We start from the raw sequence: 22,299 nt of genomic DNA, 5'->3' as shown, positions 1-22,299 counted from the left end.
ATAGACAAATAATTTAGATTTTATTTTAATCAGCCTCTACATAATTTGAGGTACTAAGCAGTTAAATGCACATCTAATATATTGGAACTGAAATGCACAAACTACCGACTTTATCAAAATAATTTTGGAAAGCAAGGCAATTAAGCAGAACCCTTAAAAACAAAGGTCTGCACAGAAAATTCTTCCATAGGTGCAAAACTGCATCCATAGTAAGCCAGCTCCAAAGCTAACTTCTCTGTAAATTTAGATGACCTACATATGCCAGAGATTTTGCACTGTTTCTTTTTGTCTTTTCACTGTCAGTTCCACAGCTTCAGTGAACATGTATTTTTAATGTGTAAATTTCAAATACATTATTCGTATGTCTTCCTACACATAGCATACAAAGTAAATAAAAAAAAATAAAAAGGTATATTGATAGGCATGAGTATAAATATTTAGGTGTAAATAGTAGTATTTGAGCAATAGCATGTGATCAATTAAAGGCTAAATCATATGTTTTATACGGACAGAAAGATAATGTTTCATAAGCAGCTCTAATATTTCTATCTCTTGAGTCTGAGGAACAGACTTGACAAGATTTCATACCCACAGCTTTCTGCACCTGGTTCCTATTATGAACCTGGCCTTGATAATGGAGCTATGTTCTTCTACAGATGCTAATGTTAGAAAAGGTATTTTCCTCCCATAACTCTTATAACCTGAGTACCAGTGTTACGGCTGTATTTGACCCCTCTGTGCATGTGCAGTTACAAAATCCATCACCTTCCTCACTAAATACACAGAGATCAGATAAAACATTTCTTTAATTAGGGGTACAATTTCTAAACATGAATTTATTTCCTGTGATATCTAAAAAAGCTAGAGGCTTCAAGGTTATATTGAAAGTTAGACTTTTTTTTTTCCCTTGTTTTCTCTTTAAAAGTTGTGGCTGGAGACTAAAGATTAATTTATTTTTCCAAGACGCTCTGCTTTAAATTTAATTTCAAACTACATTTTAAAGTTCTAATTGTGAAGATAAATTCACTGCAACACTTCTCCACGTCTGAGAGATATGAAAATCTTTCAGCTATTCAAAGATGCATCTAATTCCTGATTAGACCTCACAATAGAAAGAAAAAAAAACAAAAAGAACAACAGAAAAGACAATGCTTGCTGTGCCCTACTATTATCCTAGAAATACAATGATTTAGAAAACAAATGCTAGCATATATTACAATGAAATTTATACATAAGCAAAAATCATCAATACCATGAACTTCTTGCAAAACAGCAGGGAATTCCCTGGAGTGACATGCTGCCTAGGAAGTCCAGGCATAACACACACAATACACGCTGCAAAAATCATTACTTTTTTCCTTCCATTCATTGTTAGAAATGTATATTGATTTCATAGTTTCTCTTACCCTGTCATGCAATTCCAAATTTTGGAAGCAATAGCATAAATAAACAGAAATTATCCAGCTATAAAACTAAATGTTTGAAGTCCAGCATGTTTTCCAGTTCTAATAAAAGGGGGCAGTATTACATCAGCTGAAATTCTGAATTGTCCAAATTATCGTAAAAAGTACTGGGGAAGGATACAAAACTCCTGAATTTCACTGAAAATAGACGGTTACTGTATATGCAGTCACAAATCTGCTTGTCTGCCTTGGGGTAAAATTTTCAGAGCTTGTTCAGTGGGACCTATGCTCCTGCATTGCAGCTACTTTAGAAAATTTGAACTTGAGTCACTATTTTCCTTTCAAAATTATTAAGGAAATACTACAGTTGATATAAAGTGAAGGCGCATTTCTCATGTAACTAGAATAAGCCTTAAGTCTAAAAAGGAAATTGCAAAATTCTTGTTATTTAAAAAGATTTGGGAACAAAATGTTTTCCTGTTTTGTTTTAGTTTTGGTTTCTGGGTTTGTTTTGATTTGGTTTTGGTTTTTTGTTTGTTTCTTTTTCTTTTAATATTAAGGTGTTTTAGAATAGAATACTGGTGCCCAAATATGGATTTAGGAAGTTAACTTTGAACACCCAATATAAAAAAAAATAACTGCTTACATCTATTATGTACAGCCACAAGCAGATTACTAAATTGGCCAAATTCACAGTGAAGTATAAAGGACATTGGCTTTGTAAGAATTATGAGGAATGCTGGTATTTGTTTTTGAAACTTTCCCTATTCTGGGGCATTTAACTTAGACAAGTCGTTTATCTGTTATAAGATGATGGTACTCTAAAGAAGTTGTCTCTATGCAATGTGTCCTTCTACATCTCTGACACTCCTCAGGGAAAGGTTTATCGACTGAGCAGAATGACGTATTCAGAAAAAACAGTTTCCCAGTTGCAGTATCTCTTTGTGGAAATCAGGTTCTTCATTAGACAGATGGAATATACTCCTACAGAGTTGAATAAATTGCCTATATTCTTAGAGGAAAGTGAGACCATACTAACAGTTCCTTAAGTAAATCAGTGTCTTTCTTTTTTTCTCTCTATAAAGTTCCAGGTTTTCTATTATAGTATCTAAATATACATATTTAAACTGAAATTTAACTATATCTAAGTGTAAGCTACATGGGGTGGGACTTCCCTTAAGTTGTAGTGAGAACGGAACTTGATACAATGACTATTGAAACAATACCGTAACAAAAGTAATAACTTTGCAAAATTGGTCATTTACTGTTGATATTGCTATCCATAATTTGGCCTAACAATGCAGTATTTGCCCTTTAATTGCAAGTAGAACTAAGATTTAACCAACAGAAATAAGGATTCAATTGAAAATGCTTAGTTTCTATTATGTCTTTCAGCAGACTGAAATGTAAGCATTGACTTCTTACTTGCTAGTTACAAATATTCGTCTACAAAAACTAAAGGAAAAAAGAAAATGTAAGTTTTCCTTAAAAGATGAAAGCAAATGAGAATAGATTAGTCCCTGCAAATCTAAACCACTTATTCATAAAGATGTATAAAAATCCACAAGGCCCTTATGACCAATTTATTCACGTTCTCAATTTAAGGGTGGTCATGACTACTTTCAGTAAAAGAAGAAAAGATAATTGAATGCAGGATTCATCAGAAAGTATTTTTTTTAACTGTATGCTTTTTTAAACTGACTTGAGAAATTACTTATAACAAAGATGCTAATAGGAAAGTGCTTCTCTTGGTGATTGTCTGAGAAACACCCTGCACTTGCAGAAAAGACAGTGTGAGTCCTGCCTCTGCAGTCATTCTGTCTATAATACTGAATGTCTTGGGAGAAAAAAGCTGGTAAAAAAACCTGTCAGCAACATAATCCAGTACTATTTGCAGTTAAAAAAAGTAATACAATGATGGAGTCATTGCAGGGCTGTAGGCACTCAAAGGGAGATTATGCATGACTAGTAACTTTTCCTATAAAGACTTCCTGAAGTGTTTTTATCTGGCGAAGTTTGTACGCATGTGCAGTAGCTTCATAGAAATGATGAAGCGTAACAGCTCCAGAGGAGTTGTTACACTCTATTGTGTCAATAATCCACATATTTAACAGTCCCTAAATACAGCAGACCGTAACATCTCCAAAGGGGTCGTTATGGCTTATCAAGTCAAATCCAAGTGCCTAAATATGGATTTGATCAATAGACTGTAACATCTCCATGGGTAAATAATATAAGTTTTTAAGAATGTACACATTTTGCATACAGACTGTGGTCTATATTAGGATAAATTATGTGGATTCAACTTGTAAAACTTTGATTTAGAAAAGAAAAGAATAAAAGGCTCATTATAAGAGGTGCTAAAGTACCATAATTCCCAGGAAGAGGGCGATGACTCATGTCATTTATTTTGGGGTCTAATTCTGGTTTCCAACCACAAATGCACAGTTGCCTGAAAATCTACAAACGAGTGGGAATGGAATATAAACAGAAATATGTTATATTAAATTCTGCTTCCTCTCAAATCTCAATGAATATACTTTGTGGGTACATAAATGGGTTGCTGGGGATGCATCCTTGGGTCTAGCAGACATGTGATTATTAACTGGGTGTATGTTTTACCTTGACTTCCTATACTTTTCTCCAATGAAATTAACACATTTCTGCCTATACATTTTCTACAAAGATTCTTCTGGAGTGTTTTTGTCACTGTTTTCACGCTTTATGCACAAAAAAGAGAGGATCTGGTCCTTTTAAAAATAGTGTCAGTTCTCTTATAAATTATATAGCATTTTCAGGTTCATTTAAAGCCTTAAATCAAAGCAAATCTTCTAGACAATCCTGCTAGTTTGAAATACTAAAATAAATACAAGTAGCTCTAGCAATGCAAATTTTTTTTAAGTACTCTTTTTCTCTTGAAGGTAAACATGTCTTGACTGGAAAAAAAGTCATATCCTCTAAACAAAGCCAATTTTTGTATGATTTTACTTTTGCTTATCTCATATGGAAAGAGCTCTGTAGCCTATTTTCTGTTTTTTTCTTAATTCTCTCCCTTTCCCCAGTGTTTCTGCTTACTTACTGAAACCACTGACACAGTTACTTCTTCCCTTTCCTCAGTCAGGCTACACCTGATCAGGACCACATGGAGTAAAAAATGTCAACTCTGATATAATGACATTTTGCTTTGCATACACTGTACTGGTTTTGGCTCAGAGTGAGTTAATTTTAGTTTGCATGGTGCTGAGATTTGGATTTGTGACCAAAACAGCGCTGATAACACAGGGATGTTTTAGCTATTGCTGAACAACGCTTACACAGAGTTAAGGCCTTTTCTGTTTCTTACGCTGGCCTGCCAGCGAGCAGGCTGGGGGTACACAAGAAGTTGGGAGGGGAGCACAGCCAGGACAGCTGACCCCAACTGACCAAAGGGATATTCCATACCATATGATGTCATATACCCCAATAAAAGCTGCGGGAAGAAGGAGGAAGGGGAAACATTTGAAGGTTTGGCATTTGTCTTCTCAAGTAACCACTATGTATGATGAAGCCCTGCTTTCCTGGAGATGGCTTAACACCTGCCTGCTGATGCAAGGCAGTGAATGAATTCCTTATTTTGCTTTGCTTGCATGCACAGGTTTTCCTTTAATTATTAAACTATCTCAGCCCACGAGTTTTATCACTTTTACCCTTCTAATTCACTTCTCCATCCCAGTGGAGGCGAGTGATTGAGCAGCTGTGTAGTGCTTACCAGCCTACCCTAACCCACAACAGTATACACACTGAAATAACTCCGTAGTTGTAGATGCCCATAGAATGGTATCATCTCAAAAGTGTAGCCTAACCTTAATGCTTTAGCGAATGACAGAGCTGGACTGTGGCAGAGTGCTGCATGTTTTTGTTTTGGTCTTTCTGATGAGTGAATCTCTGTGAGCACTTCTAAAGCTTTGTAGATTTTTTTTTTTGAACAGCAGAATATGAACAGAGGCAATTTTCAATTCTGTGTCTTTAACCAAATACAAAGCTTTCTGAGATTTAAATGACACATTTTCAAAAAGGCCTGAGCCCAGCCTTTGAAGCTATGTACATAATTTTGTAAGCGCAATCATTTGCACAACAAACTATTACCAGCTATCTGAACTTGAAGACCAGTAACTGACCAGAACTCAATAGCTTTTTTAAACCAGCTGCAGGCAATTAATTTGTCATCTTTTTCTGGTGCTGACTTCTAGCTACTCATTTATATAAGTCTAATTACCTGAAGCCAATTTCTGAAAATTTGGTCCTGAAAACATAGGGTCCTGATTCTTCAAAAGAAACCAATCCAAAATTGCAACTGTTATCAAAGCTTCACTGCGATTATGACAGAAACTATACACAATCTTATTGGTGTACAATTATTTCAGAATTACGTTTTTCTAATTGAAGTGCTCTATCTTTCCTCACCCCCCCATTTTGATCATCCTGCCCATCAATAAATACATCATAATGTAAAAATTCAAAGGCAGAGGGTAAAGGGAGAAAGAAGAGTATTCTAGAATTCTGTTTGTGCAAAGGGTGCTTCTGGTTTTAATGTATTTTAAACTTGCTATAAAATATAAATACATTCCCTTAGTATACATGACTGACTTCATTATTTTATTTTCTTTAGGATAGGGAATAGGGATATATAATTATTTAAAATGACAGATTTATATTCCTTTTTTTTTTAAAACCTGCCTTTCTTGCATCTACAGAGCAAGGACAAGAGGCTAGCATACCAAAGGTAAAACCAGGATACATATTACAACTATTTCCTGCCTTAATGCTTCACTCTGTATTGCAAACTACAATAAATAAAACCAACAGTATTAAGTAAGGGCACCGAGAGATTTAACAACAGATTTTCTTGCTGCTGTTTTATTCTTCTGTTTTAAAAGTTGCAAGTGCTGCCATGAAAACTCTCCCCATAAAAGATGGCAGTTGAGAATGATGTTTTTTGTATTTGTTAAAGTTCCAATTGACTCCACTATACTTGCAAGTAAAAAAACTTTTTTCTTCTGACTGCCTGCTGTATAACCTCAATCTGGAAGCTGCACATCGATCTGTGTATTGCTAGTAACTGATACAGAAAAAAATCAGATTATTCACTGAAATACTTACTGACTCTGTTCTGCTTTAAAAGGTAAAAGATATGTTATAACAAATACAAGATGTAAACATGGGACTGGAAATACTCAGCGTTGCAATCTGATAAGTAAGTGGATGCCGTTTTTATACTTATTTTTCCAAGTCAAATCAAATGTTAAGAATTCCTTCAATAACCCTTATAGTGTATTAGATATTTTTAAACCTCATGCATCCGAAACTCATAAAATATATTTTAAAATAAGCATAATTTTATAAATTCTTAATACTGATCATAGGCTGATATTTATTTTATTTTTATAACACGGGCTTTAGCATCTACCTCTTAGTTAATTAAGACAAACACGGGCTTTACAATTAGTGTGTTGTCTGAACATGGCCTGTTTGATCAGTTATTAATTTCTATATTTTTCATAGTATCAACCTGTATTAAGTGACTTTTTCAATGCTGACATTTAAACTAATGCTAGCAGAAATATAAATATCCATCAGCCTCTGAATTTGACTTGTAAAAGCATTGTTAATCCTGTGTGGCAACAGTTTAACAAATCTTTTTAATAGACACTGAGCTTTTCTCTTGTTTTGAGTACTATAAAGAACCTATCAAGCAAAAATATAAAATGTAGATTATAAAGTAGGTATCAATCTTTGATGGGTCTGTTTACAACATTTCCTTGACTTGCCATGCCTTGCTACAATCCACTTATTGAGTATTCCTATGTGGGTTGAGAAAAGATCATAGTATCATCAAATGCACGGTTTAAGATTCTGTTGAGTCTTATACTCAACCTGGCCTAAAAATTCCTGTTAGTCCTTGGAGTATCTTCTCTCCTTCCCCCAAGACACAAAGAACTTACCTTCTAATATACAGATATACCACTGAATTTTCATTAATGAATTACATGCATTGAAAGCTACCTGTTTTCCAACCTTTTTTTTTTTTTTTCACCAAACAGTCTGAAACACTGGTTGCTTTATAGGCTACTGAATGTGTTGGTTTTCATTCATTACTAAATTGCATCATAACTGTTCCCATTTGCCAATGCCATAGTAATAACTGGGATAGTATTTTCCCTTTCCAGTTAACTGGAATAAGTATTGTGGTATATTTTGTGTCAGTGGTGAAAAATAACTTATGTACTGTATTTTTTTTGCAGCATGAGCCACCTCTAGGGAAGCTAACAGAGAGACAGTCTTAATCAAAAGCGCTTCCTTATTGCTCAGCCCATTACCTGATTCAGTGTTCACTGGCTCTGTTATACACACAGAGACTTGCTCCCAGAGCAGATCTTGTAGACCTCAGAAAGGCCACAAAGCAAGACAACACAGATACAAAAAATGGTCCAAGACACGTCTTTGCACTTGAAGCGGTCCTTAAAGTGTGTGTGTGATAGAAACTGTTCCTCACCTTTCAGATACGATCCCAGCTGGCTATTTGGTAAACTGAATGACGTCCTCCTCAATCTAATGCTGGTCACATTTTCTCACCACTTTCTCCAATTTATTCTTTTATCGTAATGCCCCATTTCTTTTTAGTGTTTGGAAACTATGGCCAAGATTCAACAAAGAACTTTGATCTCTAATTTCCCATTGAAACTAAAAGCCAAAGACACTGTTTTGAGCCTATATATTTTGTTGCATCTGAGTCACAGATTCAGGCACACTCAGATATGTGCACTAGAACTGTAATACTCAACCATGCTAGTACATAATTGGCCTTTTGCCATATTTATGAATCCAAGCATTCTCAAAAGCATAATTCAAAATCTAGTGACCACAAACAATAGTAGCTTCAACCAATTTTCCACATTCTTATGTGTGTGCTTACAGCTTAATCTCATGAGTGCACAGGACTGTTTTTTTGAATGCTGTCATGTAAACGTAGAGAAGTTTGTAGCACGGCACTGAGAAGTGACAAGGTGTGTTTAACATGAAATAAGAGATGGCTAAAAGCTCTAAAAAGAAATTTTATATAAAAATAAGAAAGGAAAAGAAGAATGAATGACAGACTGTGTGGCAATGGGAGACATTACCTTTTCATTCCTGCAGTTGTTCAGACCCATGTTATTCATGGAGGGCAATTTTCCATCAACACCATGCGGCTGCTGTTGCTGCTGCTGCTCTCTTTGGATCTGCTCTCTCATTTTTCGAGCCTCCTGAATAGCTTTCATTACTGTGTCCTGGTCCCCAAATAGGGCAGGTGAATTAAGACTGGAAAGGATATCTATAAACAGAGAACACACTTTATTTAGGTAATTGTGCCAATTAGAATCTGGCGTAAGCACTCAGTTCTCATACTGTTAGAACTGTACCAAGCTAACATCTACAAAAGGAGGAGAAGTGGCAATTGTCTGTTTGGATGCTGAACTAATCTAAATAAGTTACTGATAAGCCTGTGCATTTCTTTTGCTGTTATAAATACAACCACTCAGGTATTAGCATAGCCTGATATAGAGGTATCTGAGCATACTCATGGACCCAAAGTTTGAACTTAAATACATGTTTAAGACAGCAGTATTCTGAAGCTTAAGTGGGAAGCCTTTGAAGTATTAATAAAATAAACAAAGGATAAATAAATCTTGTTTACTTGATGATGAAAGTCTGTGTCTATTTTTAGAATTTCTTTATTGAGAGAACCATCACTCCATACACTTAATTTTTAATTTCAGAATGAGCACAGTTACTTTTGGGAGACAAAGCTTGTTATCACCTTAACATAAGTATAAAGCTCTAAGTCACTGGAGAAAATATGGTTTTCTTTCTATCACTCTGGACAGAAAGATAAACTTTTAAACATGTATCAAACTCACAAAACATTTCTGTCACATCTTAAAATGAATTCTAGAGGCAAAGATGAGTACCCCAGATAGAGTTTCTTATTTAAGACCAATCAACAGAAATTATTTGGTGACTGGGTTGGGGTTTTTTTGTGGTTTTGTGATGAAGATTTAACATGATCTACCTGTTCCTGCATGAGAGTATCCTCTATACTGCACATGCATAGATTTCTGTATAAGCATTCTAGCTAGGAAATTTTGAGCAATCAACATTTGTCCATGACCCGTACAACTGCCTGACAAGCAAATGTCTTTTATAAAAGCTCCAAATTTGCTAGATTTGTGTACTTACTAACAGTCCACTATAAAAAGAAACAAACAAAAACACAAAACAAAACTAAAACCCAACAAACCAAAAAAACACGAACACACTTAAACCCAAACAAACAAATAAACAACAAAACCAAACCAACAAAACTAAGGCTTGGAGTTCTCATTCAAACATAATTTTAATATTCTTTGGGCTTTATTGAAGTTTCATTGAGTAAAATATGGCAAATTCAACCTCACAGGACCCCGAATTATTTGAAAATAAAAAAAGGTAAGATTAAGGGTTTCTCATGCTTTATCCTTGAAACCAAACAACTGGTTTAATACTGTGGGTCTAGATGAGAAGAGACACAACCTGTGATGTTTTAGATGGAACTGTGATGTTTTCTGTCTGAATGAAGCACCCCTTTCAAAAAGAAGTAACATATTGGAAAACAAACATTTTTCCTGGGGGGTAAAGTTTCCAATGCTCTGAATCGATTCAGCAGTGAAGTTCCATTCTGGAGCCTAAGTAAGCTGGGAACCATATATGCATAACTTTTAATGAGACTCAGACTCCCAGTCTCTCTTAAAGTTATCATAAAAATGGAGCAAAAGCACCTACATTGCTTGCTAATTTTTCACAATGCTTCCCTGGCTTCTTTTACACTTAAGGATTGAGAGGAAATGTTTTTATGACTTTACATGAAAAATGTTCACACTTTAGGTGTATCTTCTCCAGCCATTTCTCTGGATTGCTATGATTTCAAACTCTCTACTTTCTAATGTTAGTGCAGTGATAACCAGAAATAAATTGACAGGTAAATTATCTAGTTAGCTGCAGAGAGTATCTTTCAGAGATCATGATGTTCCCAAGTGCTTTGAGAATGGAACAAATAATAATTTTTATATATTTAATGTATGTATTTAACATATCTGTTCATTATTCACAAGTGTTTCTATATATTTTACAAGTACACTTGAGTTACAGATTGTGAATAAGTGGTCTGTAGTAAGCATTTAGTCACTGTTAAAATTTTCTGTTTGAACTTTAGGGCTGATCATTTTGCAGCTCTTGATTCTGTTTCTTGGCTGGTTAAGATAGTCTCCATACATAGTTTTCAGATCAATTTTGTTTCATTACTTAATAAGCTTTATATCTTAATTAAAGAATCTTGAACATAGGTCAAAATTCCCAATTTGCAATAATTTGAATTAACAAAAGCTTAACAGACGGGTGAACAAATAACAAAATGAACACATAATATACTGTCTGGACTGAAGCCTTACTGTCTTTGCTAAAAAAGAAAAAAATATATATTCAGCATATGGTCTTGGTAAGATGAACTTAATACGTAGAATGCATAGGGTTAGATTTCTTTTAGAATGCTGTTCTGGGTAAAACTAGTGGCATATTTGGTCTAAGTAGCTGAAAAGCACATTTGGAGTTACCTTTGTGCCTGTAAACCACAGAGATACTGAGTCTTCCCTGCCCCTGCTTGAAAAATTGTTTATTTTAAGCTATGTTACACTCTTCATTGCATGTACACTGATCATATGAGCCATTTTGTGTGTAGGTTTAGTATCTAGTCAGGCTTTATGTGCAGGCAAAGATTTTTTTGTTTGTTTGTTTAATCCAGAGGACAAAATTCAAATGTGAACTTTGCATACACCTGATTGATGTCTTTAGGGCAATATTAATAGAAACCTCTTATATATGTTTTATATATGTATTTTTATTTATGTATTTGTATGTATGTGTATATATTTGTTTGTATGTATATTTCTCATGTTATATATTTATTTGCTGTGTTTCTTGTAGAGGCGTATCACTGCTGCAACACTTTGGTTACTCTAGTAAAACCTCGGCATTCAAGAGTTCTTTGAAAATCTTTCCTGTGATTTCTTTTTTCCATTTTAAGCAGAAATATAAGCCCCAAATATGTTCTTAATTCAGAAGTAAGTGTGCTGAGACTTCATGTAGAAAACGTGACAGTTTTCTCCTTTTCCCAGGACAGATTAGTTACCTAAAGAGGATCCTCTTCCCAGAGATCCACCAAGCGGGCTGGGGATGCCACTCTTGTTCGTCACTGTCACTGGACTGCTTTTACTACCTGGGAAGAGGTTCTGTGTCGGAGATGTCGGGGATTTGACAGGTTCAGCTGTTTTGGGTCGGGCTGAAAGATTCAGTGGCTGCGCTGCTTCATCCTACAAGAGTTTAATGTAAATAATTATTAGGAAAAGACAAATGAACACATCATTTTGCAAGCACCAGTTACTTTACACCTCGAAGACAATACCACATTCTCCAGCAATAATAACAAAAGAAGCTAATTATCTGCCTCCTTTAAGATTCAACCAAAGGAAACCTCATTAATTTCTCTGTGTTCTGCTTCTATTTACATTAACTATGTGGCTGGATCGTTCTTTTTGCCAAATTAAAATTTGAATTAACTCACATTACAGCTTAATTTCCTAATGTGTTTTCAGAGATCTAAATTAACCTAGGGCATTTACAAAGAATTATTTAAAATTTCCAGCAGCTCAGTAAAGCTTTTGCATTGGTTCTATTTGAAAAGTTCCTGGCACTATAAAAATAAGTTATGTAGCTTATTTTAAAATGTATTAGAAACTAAGAAATCATAAGTGTTTCTATGAAAGAATCATTTGGAAACCCTGACATTTCTTTGGCCCACATTTAATGCTGCTGCTAACTTATACATTCCATGCATCTTATTTTGAGTGTATGTTTTGTTTAGTAAAATAATCTATGCTGTTGCCCCATAATAGAAGATAAGAATTTCACCGAATTCAAATTCCTTGGCTTACTATGGTAATGAACGCATACTAGATGCATTTCAAAATTTATTTTCTGCTATTTAACTTTACAATACTTTATTATTGCAATATCATGAATTTTTGACGGATTTATGTAAACCCAATATTTTTTCACATAAATGTTATTCTACTTCTCATTTGATACTTCTTTAATTATTTCTGTGCTCTGTAGTTATTTCTGCTGCATACAACCTTGAGTGTATCTGTATGTTTATTTGCATAAAGACAAGAAATTTTTTTTAAGGGTATGTAAATCTCGTATCAGCACTTTTGTGTCTTCTGATACATTCATATGCAATTATGGAAGAAATTCTCTCTGACACTTATTTTGTTTCAGTGCTATAGGAGAATAAGTCATCTAAGAAATATCTTAATTTTTGGAAGAAGTCTCATTCAAGAAATTAATTTCTTTGATCAGAATAGATACAATGTAACCTTCTTCCCATTCTTTGAGGTTTTTCCTTTTCCTTAATGTGTTAAACAAGACAGAGCATTTGGAAAATTATGAAACAGTGATTTTCTGTAATTAAAAAGCTCAGTAAGACAGATCTCTCATCTAAAATATGCCCAAAGCAGATTTATGCTGGATATAAGAAAATATTTTTCATATTTTAAAACACTGCACTGATCACTTCAAAGCTTAGAAATATATGTCAGAATACAATAATACACTACATTGTCTCATCTTTTCCATTATCTCAAGTGGTGATTCAGCAAAGTTGGTTTGATCATATACAATGCATTAAACAGGAAAATGTAAAAAACTCAGGTATTTATAATGCCATCATAGCTCTAGTTGTAAACTGTTTCCATGAAACTGCTTGACATTTTGATTCTTCCCGACCTTGCAGTGTGCACCAATGTCCACACCGGTTCAGAGTCCAAGTGAAAGCAGAAACACAAAAGTTTAAGGGACATAGTCCGTTCTGGTGTTTTGTGGCCACGTTTACATGCAAGCTGTTTCCGTGCACAGATACAAGGTGGCTTCAATAAATTTCTATGAGAGTTCAGAGCCCCTTTCAGACTATGGAGTTCGTCAGACTAGGTACTGTGAGCAGTTACACACACCAATCTACACTACCATGTTCAATTTCTAAAGAATTTCCTGTCATGTACTGATACAATCATATGAAAAAAATAACCAACCGACCAACCAAACACTCTAAACGCTGCCAGAACCTGTTTGTTTGTACTTCAAGACAGCATTCTCATTTCTGTGAGGTGACCAAAAACCTGGAAAACATTCTGGCCACTGACTTAAAAAAAACAAAAACAAAAACAAAAAAACCCACCACAAACCTATCATTACTTTTTGAAAGATCTGACTCCTGTAAAAGAACTCCACTTTTATAAATAATGTATGTAGTATATACAAACAAGTGTTTCATAACAGAAAAAATATAGAGGATTTGTTAATGCATGACCATCAACACTGCCATGTCTTATAAAGGTGAACAATTCACAAAGACAGCATATAGGTACTAGTTTATTAGAGTGCTTTTATACTAATAATGAATTTCTTCATTAGCCGTTAGTATTTGTTCACATGAAGCACTTGTTGTTTAATATTTTCAAAGCAAAAGTGTTCTTAATAAAAATAAGAATAAAAATACTTCTTTTCTGTTAACATATATTTAAGTCCATTCAAGTTAAATTATGTAGGGAAACCCCCAAGAATTTGCATGTGGTCAATTCTGTAATAGGACTCAGCTGGCCACAAAGCTGGAATGGTGTTGGCCTTGGTTCAAGGAGATATATGCTTGAATTTAACCAGGGAAAATTTTGCTCATATAGTAAAGGTTTGGTTTGGTGTAGATCCATTTGGCTCACTCACTTATGAAATTACTTTTTCACATTAAAGTAGTCAGTAGTATATTCTCAATACCATAAATCACTGGTGTTAGGTATCACTAGACTATGGCAACTTTGCTGAAACAGTTGGGCTTTGCTTTTGGTGGCTTCTGTATTGACCATAACAAACTCTGCATATGTGGTAAATTTCACTGACTGCTCTCAAGCCTGGCATTGGATTACAAGAGGTAAAATATTAGACTAATACACATCTACAGTTAAGGAAAGTGAACGCTTTGCTAAATAAATGTTAGATCTGGCCATAATGGAGTAGTTTTTATTTATTAGTACTCTCAGCCTAGCAAAAAATGTCACAGAAATTTATCAGCCCAGGCAGAAATATCTGCTCACCCACACTTTACCATGATGATTGATGATAATGAAAAAACAAATGATATTTTATACTCATGTCGAAAAAGTAAAAAAACCAAAACCCCTCACTTCAAGTCAGTAAAACCTTCCCGGGCTGATTTGAGGCTGTGTCCCTGTAAGGTGTTAGCAACTAACAAAAAAAAAGCATTCTCTCTTATATGCCTTCTTTAGATGTATTTAATAGTTCTGCATTTATAGTGCTATCATTCAAATTTATAAAACATCTAAATGTCAGTGTTTTTTTACAGCTTCAAGTAAACTGTTTCTCAGCATATTTGGTCTCAGGAAATTCAGATCAACCACAGGAGAACACAGCAATAAAAGCCAGCCAGTTTCACCCAAAGGTACTGCTGCACCACAGATTTCAGGGGGTGCTCGATGCTCATTTCAAGCTGCTGGCAAATGCCATGTTGTAGCTGCCTGGTTCCAAGCAAGTGAGAATAAGCAGGCACGAGCATTCAGCAATGGCGCAAAACCAACAAGGAGCAGCCCGGCTGTCAGCAGCTGTGTGAAATCAGCAAAAGTTGAATCAATCTGCAGTGACACAACGTTTTCCTTGGAGTCCTGACTTACATCTTATTTTCATATGAGGCTTTTTCCAAAATTGTAGAATACGTACAGCTAGAGATTTGTAAAATAATTAGAAGTTCTACAATCTCTCGTGTCCTAACAATATAAGCTAGTACAGTACTTTAAGATACTCAAAAGTTCAATCTGCTACAATTCATGAAATGGATGCCATTTGCGTGCATTACTAGATTACAAACTGAAATCTTGAAAATATCACATTTTACTGATGAATCTGTTGTGCTGCCTGTGGTGGGAAGAGGGACGCCTGATATTTTTGGAAGCAAGAAGTGAATACTTTCTCTTCCTTTCTCTGTACTGATAATACAGCACTAAAACTGAAAATTTTCTTTGAATATTGAAGAATTTTCATGCGGTTCAACTTCCAACTGGAAAACAATTAAATACACTGTATAATTTCACAGCCCTTTTCAGACACCAACTTCTTTCTTTACTGAAAAATACCTTAACTTGAGTTACCGGGCTGGTCCCTCTCTTCTCGTTTTTCATGCCAGTGGGTGAGAGTGCCCCTGTCGTATTTGGTGGTTGTGGAGTGGATGGCATTTTGGCTCCAGGAGAAACTTGCATGCTTGCCAGCTGAGCTGCATACAGTTGCTGGAAGACAAGAAGATATACAATTTATTCCTGCAATATCCCTAAAAAAAAGAAGCTGTAAATAGACTTAATTTCTCTTGCTCTGCTGTTTCTTCTCTTAAAGGAATTATAGATATTTTTTTTTTCAGCACTTTCTGGATTTTTCCTTGTTGTTATTTTCAAAAAAAAAAACAAAAACAAAATGAAACCAAATCAAACCAAAACTGGAAACTTCCCACACACCAATACCTTTTTTCTTAATTTGACTTTTAGCTGATTTGTTTGTTTGTTTGTTTCTAACTAATGAAGGTCATGGTAAAGAGCCAAATATCATACTGTGTCCATATACTAAAAAAATAAAATGGCAAAGCGATAAGGCTGGTTATGAAAATTAGGTATAAACTCCTGTCAAAACCAACAACACTTCTGGTCTTTCTGTTCTTACCAAGAAATTACCCGCCAACTCCAGAACCTGTACTGGGAGCTCGCATAGGAACCATTTCCTACTAAAAGGCAAAGCTGCAACTTCTCTAGATAGCAACAAAAGTTGAAATAGGCAACACCATCTTGTTGTAACTTCTATAAATGCTATTAAGTATGTAGGCCTTAAAAATTCCTGTAAATAGTGATGAAAACATAAAAAACACCTTCATGGAACTTTCAAAAAAGTTTAACTGAAACAAAATACAAGACCTGTATGTTAAAATAAACTATTCCTATCAATCTAAAGTGTTTACTGAATAAAAACAAATAGGTTTAATTTCCTTCCAGTGACCAAATTTAAACTCTCACCTTGAATTAGCATCAGCAATAATTCTTCTACCATAAACAGGGAAGATCCTAATCCCTCTTCTACACATAAATCTATGTAAACTTTGCCTTATTAGTGAGAAAAAAGCCAGGTGGTTTGTATGTAATTTCTAACACTACTATCATTCAGATGGACAAATAAAAAAAATTACAGTAATCAAAAGCAGACCTTTCAGCACATGTAATTAAATGAAAGCTTAATAAAGAATAATTTGCAAGAGCCAGATGTGCTTATGTCATAATTGTTGCTTTCTTTGGAAGAATTTTTCTAATATAACAAGACTCCACAGAAATGAAAGTTACACAATACTGTAAGCTCAGTGACTCAGTGGCGAGACAAACGCGTGACGGAGGGGCAGCCCCAACTCTGGGTGACAAATAAAAAATCTGGTTTGTTGTTTGTTTGTTTCCTGCCACCACTTTTCAGTGCCACACAGAGGCTACAGAAGGATCACAGATGAACATTTTAAAATCAATGGAGTTCCAATATTTTGGCTAAGGTACTATTTTTTCCTGTGTTAAAAAACTAGAAAAATTGAAAACAGAAACATTTCCCAGCTTGGAGAATGAAAATGAAGCACTGGCCGCAGTAGTAAGTGGAGTTTTTTCCTCTATTCCTATCCATTTTAGCATATTCTTCAGGTCAATCCGTACTTGCTTAATTGGGTGCTCTGCTTACATGACAGTAAGAAGCACATTTCACAAACCTCTGAAAGCCTGCACATTCTCAGCTCAGAAATTATCAGATACTGTGAAAGAGTCAATACAATAAATTTGAATACAATTTAAAGACAAAACCCAAAGATTATAGTGGCTTTTTCAGCCTTCTGTACCTTGTCTATTAAAGTATCTTTTCCCTTCCGTTTTCCCCTTCCCTTCCCTTCCCTTCCCTTCCCTTCCCTTCCCTTCCCTTCCCTTCCCTTCCCTTCCCTTCCCTTCCCTTCCCTTCCCTTCCCTTCCCTTCCCTTCATCTATTTCACATCTACTTCAACTATCTCAGGGAAAGGACTTAGATTTTACTAAAAGTAGATTAAAACTTTAAGACTTAATGCACTTTCAAGAGCAGGAAAGCAAATTTATGTAAAAACAAATCTAGGTTTATCACCTAAAGCTCAAAACAATTTCCTTCTCCTTTCTCAGGTAAGCCATCAAGGCAAAAAAGGTGGGGTATGAGTTATTCTTTCTACAAAATTCAGTCTTTCTGAGAGGATACAAATCAGTATTGAATGATGGCAAGCAGAACAGGGCGGTGGGCTGACCCAGGCTGGCTGGCAGCCGCCCACCCAGCCCCTCTCCGCCTCCCCCTCCTCAACAGGACGGGGGAGAAAATAAGATGGAATAGCTCATGGGTCGAGATAAAGATGGGAAGATCACTCACCAGTTACCATCATGGGCAAAACAGATATGGCTCAGGGAAATTTCATTTAATTTATTGCCAGTTACAATAGAGTTGGATCATGAGAACCACAGATAAAAACTAAAACCCGCCATCCCCGCCATCTCCCCAGGCGCAGCTTCACCCTGCCAGCGCTGACTGACCATCCACCTTCTCCCCTCCGCCCTGGCTGCCGGCAGGGCTGTTCCTCACACTGTTCCCCTCACTCCTCACCGCCTGTGCAGCTTTTTGCCCTTTCTGGAGAACATTCTTCCAGAAGAGCCATCAGCCCCACTGACTGGCTGGGTGGTGCTCTGTGGTGGGGCTGTGTGGAACCGCCTGGGCCCAGCATGGGGCAGCCCCGGCCACCTCTCCTCACAGCGGCTGCCCCGCAGCCCCCTCGCTGCCAGCTCATGGCCACAGACACCAAGCACACACGGCAGACGGAGCTTGTAGCCCCGTTAGCCATGACAAGTAAGCGAAGGTGTGTCTATCTAGAAAAGCTGCAGCCCATGGTGTAGCTGTTTCTTGACAGGGTGTCTCCAGGTCAACGCAAGGAGAGACACACTTGACCCTGGTCAGAGGAGGCTCGTTGGTGAGCAGGACGGGCAGCCGAGACCTGCGCAGCGCTTCGAGGGCCACAGCAACAAGAAAAGTGGACTATTACAGTGACTACATAGAATATGCAAACATTAAAAGCAGAATAAAATTAGAATTATACACCACTTCCCTCCTGGTGTATTGAGGGCCATATTGGCTGTACGGCAAGTAGCACTAGGAAGAAATATTTCTAAAGGGAGACTGAATAAAAGAAATGTTGTCATTTATACCTATGTGTATGTATATAATTAATCACTGGGTTACTCCAAGGTCCTAGTAGTGGCTTTTACCTGGCATTTCTATAAATTTGTTTTACACCATAAAAGCACATGTAAAAATAAGTTATTATCTTTCTGATTTTCTTAGATTTTAAAACAAAGCTGTTCCACAAACACGCGCAAGTGTTGCAAGAACTCGCACTAGTGCGAGCAACGCTGCTGTGTGGATTGGGAAGCTGCGTAACTTCTTTTAAATATCCATTCCTACAGGGAGGCAGCCAGTCTGGAAAAACATGTGCATGCTACCACTGCAGAGAATAAATGGATATTTTTGCAAATACCACTGTTGTGGCTCAAAATGGTAATTTAAGACCTCACATTGAGATGGTCAGGTTGTGAAGCTTTTATTTGCAAGATTAAGGAGAGGGAAAAAACCCCAAACATTGAATTAAAGTTGATTGTTAGCTTTTAATGATTAAAATCTAAAGTTTCAACGGATTTTTTCAAACGAAATCCTAACCTACTAAATATTGAGTAGTGACTAAAAAAATTAACCTACCTCAAACAATGAAACAGATCTTTTCAGTGTATGTCTAGTACAAAAAGAGAAGAGCATTTCATAACCTTTTGCCAACCACTGACTCAGAAGGCTCTTGATTACAAGTTAGATATTCAAACCCATCAAGTATTAATTATTGTTTTAAGAAGCCTTAAAAATGTATAGCCTGGTCTTTGTTTTTTTCTAAAAGGTCACTAAGTTATATTCTTACAATCCAGTTTCCTGCATTTAAATATAGGTAGTACTGATTTTGAGTTACTGAGTGCTTCTGCATAGTTAACCATTTTGAAAACCAGCTCACTTATGGTATGTGAGCAAGGATGCATGTTTACAGTTTTCAGAAGCAAGTTCCTTCTAGTGTTGTAATCTGACACTGAAGAATGGGATTTTGAAATGCCACAAGTCTCACTGAAGGCAATCCAAGTCTCGCATTTAGACACCTATGAACTCACAGGCTTATGCACTCAAGCACTTGTTACTGAAACTCTATTCCAGCTGTAGTCAACTAAAAATTTGAGGGAAATTTATGAAAGTTGGAGGTCACTATGAGTCTGAATGATGCTCATCTACTCAAAAATAAAATTACAGATGAGTGGGAAAGCGCTGTACTCAGCATATGTACTGCCCAGCACAAGTACATACTGATTTTTTTTACCTGGAAACACCAGAATTCATTCTAAGCCTTTGCCATAGCTTAGAGTTACCATCCAAGAACTGAATAACTAATAAAAATAATAATCCAGGCATGGTGGTGGTATTTTCTGCTTCAGAAATTGCCTATGGCATTTGATGGAGTATTTCCATTTCACTCTTTTTTTGTAAAAAGCATCACCAACGATCTAAAATTTATCAAAAAAATTACAAATAGAGCATCTTGACTGACCCAAATGTTAAAACCTTTCTCAATGCCATTTAAGTTTCACAATGCCTTTGAGAGATACTTTCATGATACACGAGGGTAGCTGCCAGTGTTCGTTCATGCCTCGCCAGAAGACAAAGGCCTCAGGCTTACGCATCCCGCTCACATAACCTTCTTACCAGGTGCTTGCCAATGACAGCTCTTATGGAAAAAAAATCTTTAGAGAAGATATTTCAATAAAGAGAAAGCAATCAACTGTTGCATAGGAGAGAGACAGTTTCTTTAGATATATGAGCCCAGGGACAAAATGGAGAGAACAGTTGCTCTTTTATGTACAAGAAAAAAAAGCCAATGACTGGAGACATTTCAGCTGACTGTGCAGGTGGGGGAGAATTTGGTCACCACAGTGGAGTTAAAGTTCTGATGTTATTCTTTGCAGTAGAATTCTGGAGAAACTATAGCAAAATCATATGTGAAATATGCAGATGAGAAAGACAGTGGTAGCAATAATCAGCATAATAGATAATCAAAGTGCAGGTGATGAGGGCTGCCATAGCATGATGAATTGCAATGGATGTACTTGGAAGATGCACCAAAAAGAAATTCAGTAGAAGGTGGCTTGATTCAAGAGGAAAGAAGGAATCTGTTGTAGAAACATTTACCCTTTAATTTTGTTGTACTAAAAGATTTGTGACCAAAATGAAGACATACTCCTTTTTCTATATTTGTATGTTATTTCTACAAAGGTGCTAGAAAGTATTGGGTTTTTGCTCAGAAACAAACGCTAAATTATATGGACCCTGATTAATTCTGAAGTCTTCCATTACTAAAAATGCAAGTCCTGTGTTTCATCTTCAACAAATAGATTTGCTACAGTAAATGAAACGAAACAATAAAACTACTGAGAATCAAGTGAGAATCCTTATTTGTCAGCATTTTAAATGAATTGTGCAAAGCTGAAGTATCTTATTTATAGAGATGAAAGTTCAGCTATTTAGACAATGAGTAATTTGGTTTCTAAAGATGAAAAACTCTAAGGAGTGACTGCAAGGGCTGTTGAAATCCTGCACTACAAGAGGTAATGCATTTTTTTATAGTATATTTAGTATGTAGTGTTGCAAAGCTATAATTCCAAAATTTTCTTTCTGAGTATATAACATGCAATAATAATACTTAGAACTGTCTGATCACAAAGGGTTTTTACAATCTCGCCAAAGCCAGCAATATCTTTACTATTTCCACACACATTTCTAAAATAACTACTCAAAACAAACAAACAAACATACAAAAATCCCACCTTCAGTGGGGCTGCTGATTTCTGTAGAGGTGCTTAAAATAAGCTTGATGTCAAACAGATTAAAGGAAATAGAGTCATTGAAAAAGTTTTTCTTCTGTTTGGAGGAAGAATGGATTAGTGCTCAAACCCATGTTTTGGGCGTCATAGGTAGAAACTATGGAAATACAGGCTAAGTGCTGACCAGAGCCCAGTAGAGCCTTCGGCAGTTCAAGCAAAGTAACCTTTTCAAAAAGCAGTGCAGAAGCATATTTATCCTAATCAAAAATTTCACACCCATCTTAAGCAAAGTTAATTGTACTTATTCCTTCCTATTTTTGTATATAAACATATTTTTTTGTATTGACATGTCTTTTCCACCAAATAGATTCAGTGATTAACACTGCCATAGCACCAAGGTAAGAAATGGGGTTATTGGCTTATGCATGTACATATCTACATATCTAATATCTATCTATCTATCTATCTATCTATCTATCTATCTATCTATCTATAAAAGCACTACTTTTTTGTCTTTTTAAGGTGATTTAAGATGATTTTTAATGCAGATCCTTAGCGTGAGAGGTAGGTTAACAGAAAATGACATCCAGAAACAGAAGACAGCCTAAGTAACTCATCAGCAGCTTAACCATGTGACAAACCCAGGGGCAACTCGGAGGCAGCTCCTGCCTGTGGAGTCTGCCAAGGAGCCAGATGCCATCACCAGAAAAACACCTTCCACAGCTCAGCGTCTGTGTCCTAGCAGTGCT

The 22,299-nt window shown here is 36.0% G+C and overlaps 1 protein-coding gene across 10 annotated transcripts in view; it reads right to left on the bottom strand.

Moving 5' to 3' along the window:
* Positions 1-22,299, bottom strand: part of SOX6 (SRY-box transcription factor 6) — a 375,115-nt gene that overhangs the window by 49,910 nt on the left and 302,906 nt on the right. For all 10 annotated transcript variants that reach the window (XM_080344873.1, XM_080344876.1, XM_080344872.1 and 7 more), the window contains 3 exons: positions 15,707-15,856; positions 11,641-11,821; positions 8,561-8,751 (listed from right to left, as the gene is read on the bottom strand). In XM_080344873.1, coding sequence (XP_080200999.1) covers positions 8,561-8,751; positions 11,641-11,821; positions 15,707-15,856 — 522 coding nt within the window. The remainder of the gene's footprint in view (positions 1-8,560; positions 8,752-11,640; positions 11,822-15,706; positions 15,857-22,299) is intronic.

The sequence above is a fragment of the Nesoenas mayeri genome (genome assembly GCF_963082525.1).
Source record: "Nesoenas mayeri genome assembly, chromosome: 5".
Classification (NCBI taxonomy): Eukaryota; Metazoa; Chordata; class Aves; order Columbiformes; family Columbidae; genus Nesoenas; species Nesoenas mayeri.
Note: the sequence above shows the minus strand (reverse complement) of the source record. Positions and strands in the feature narration are given on the sequence as shown.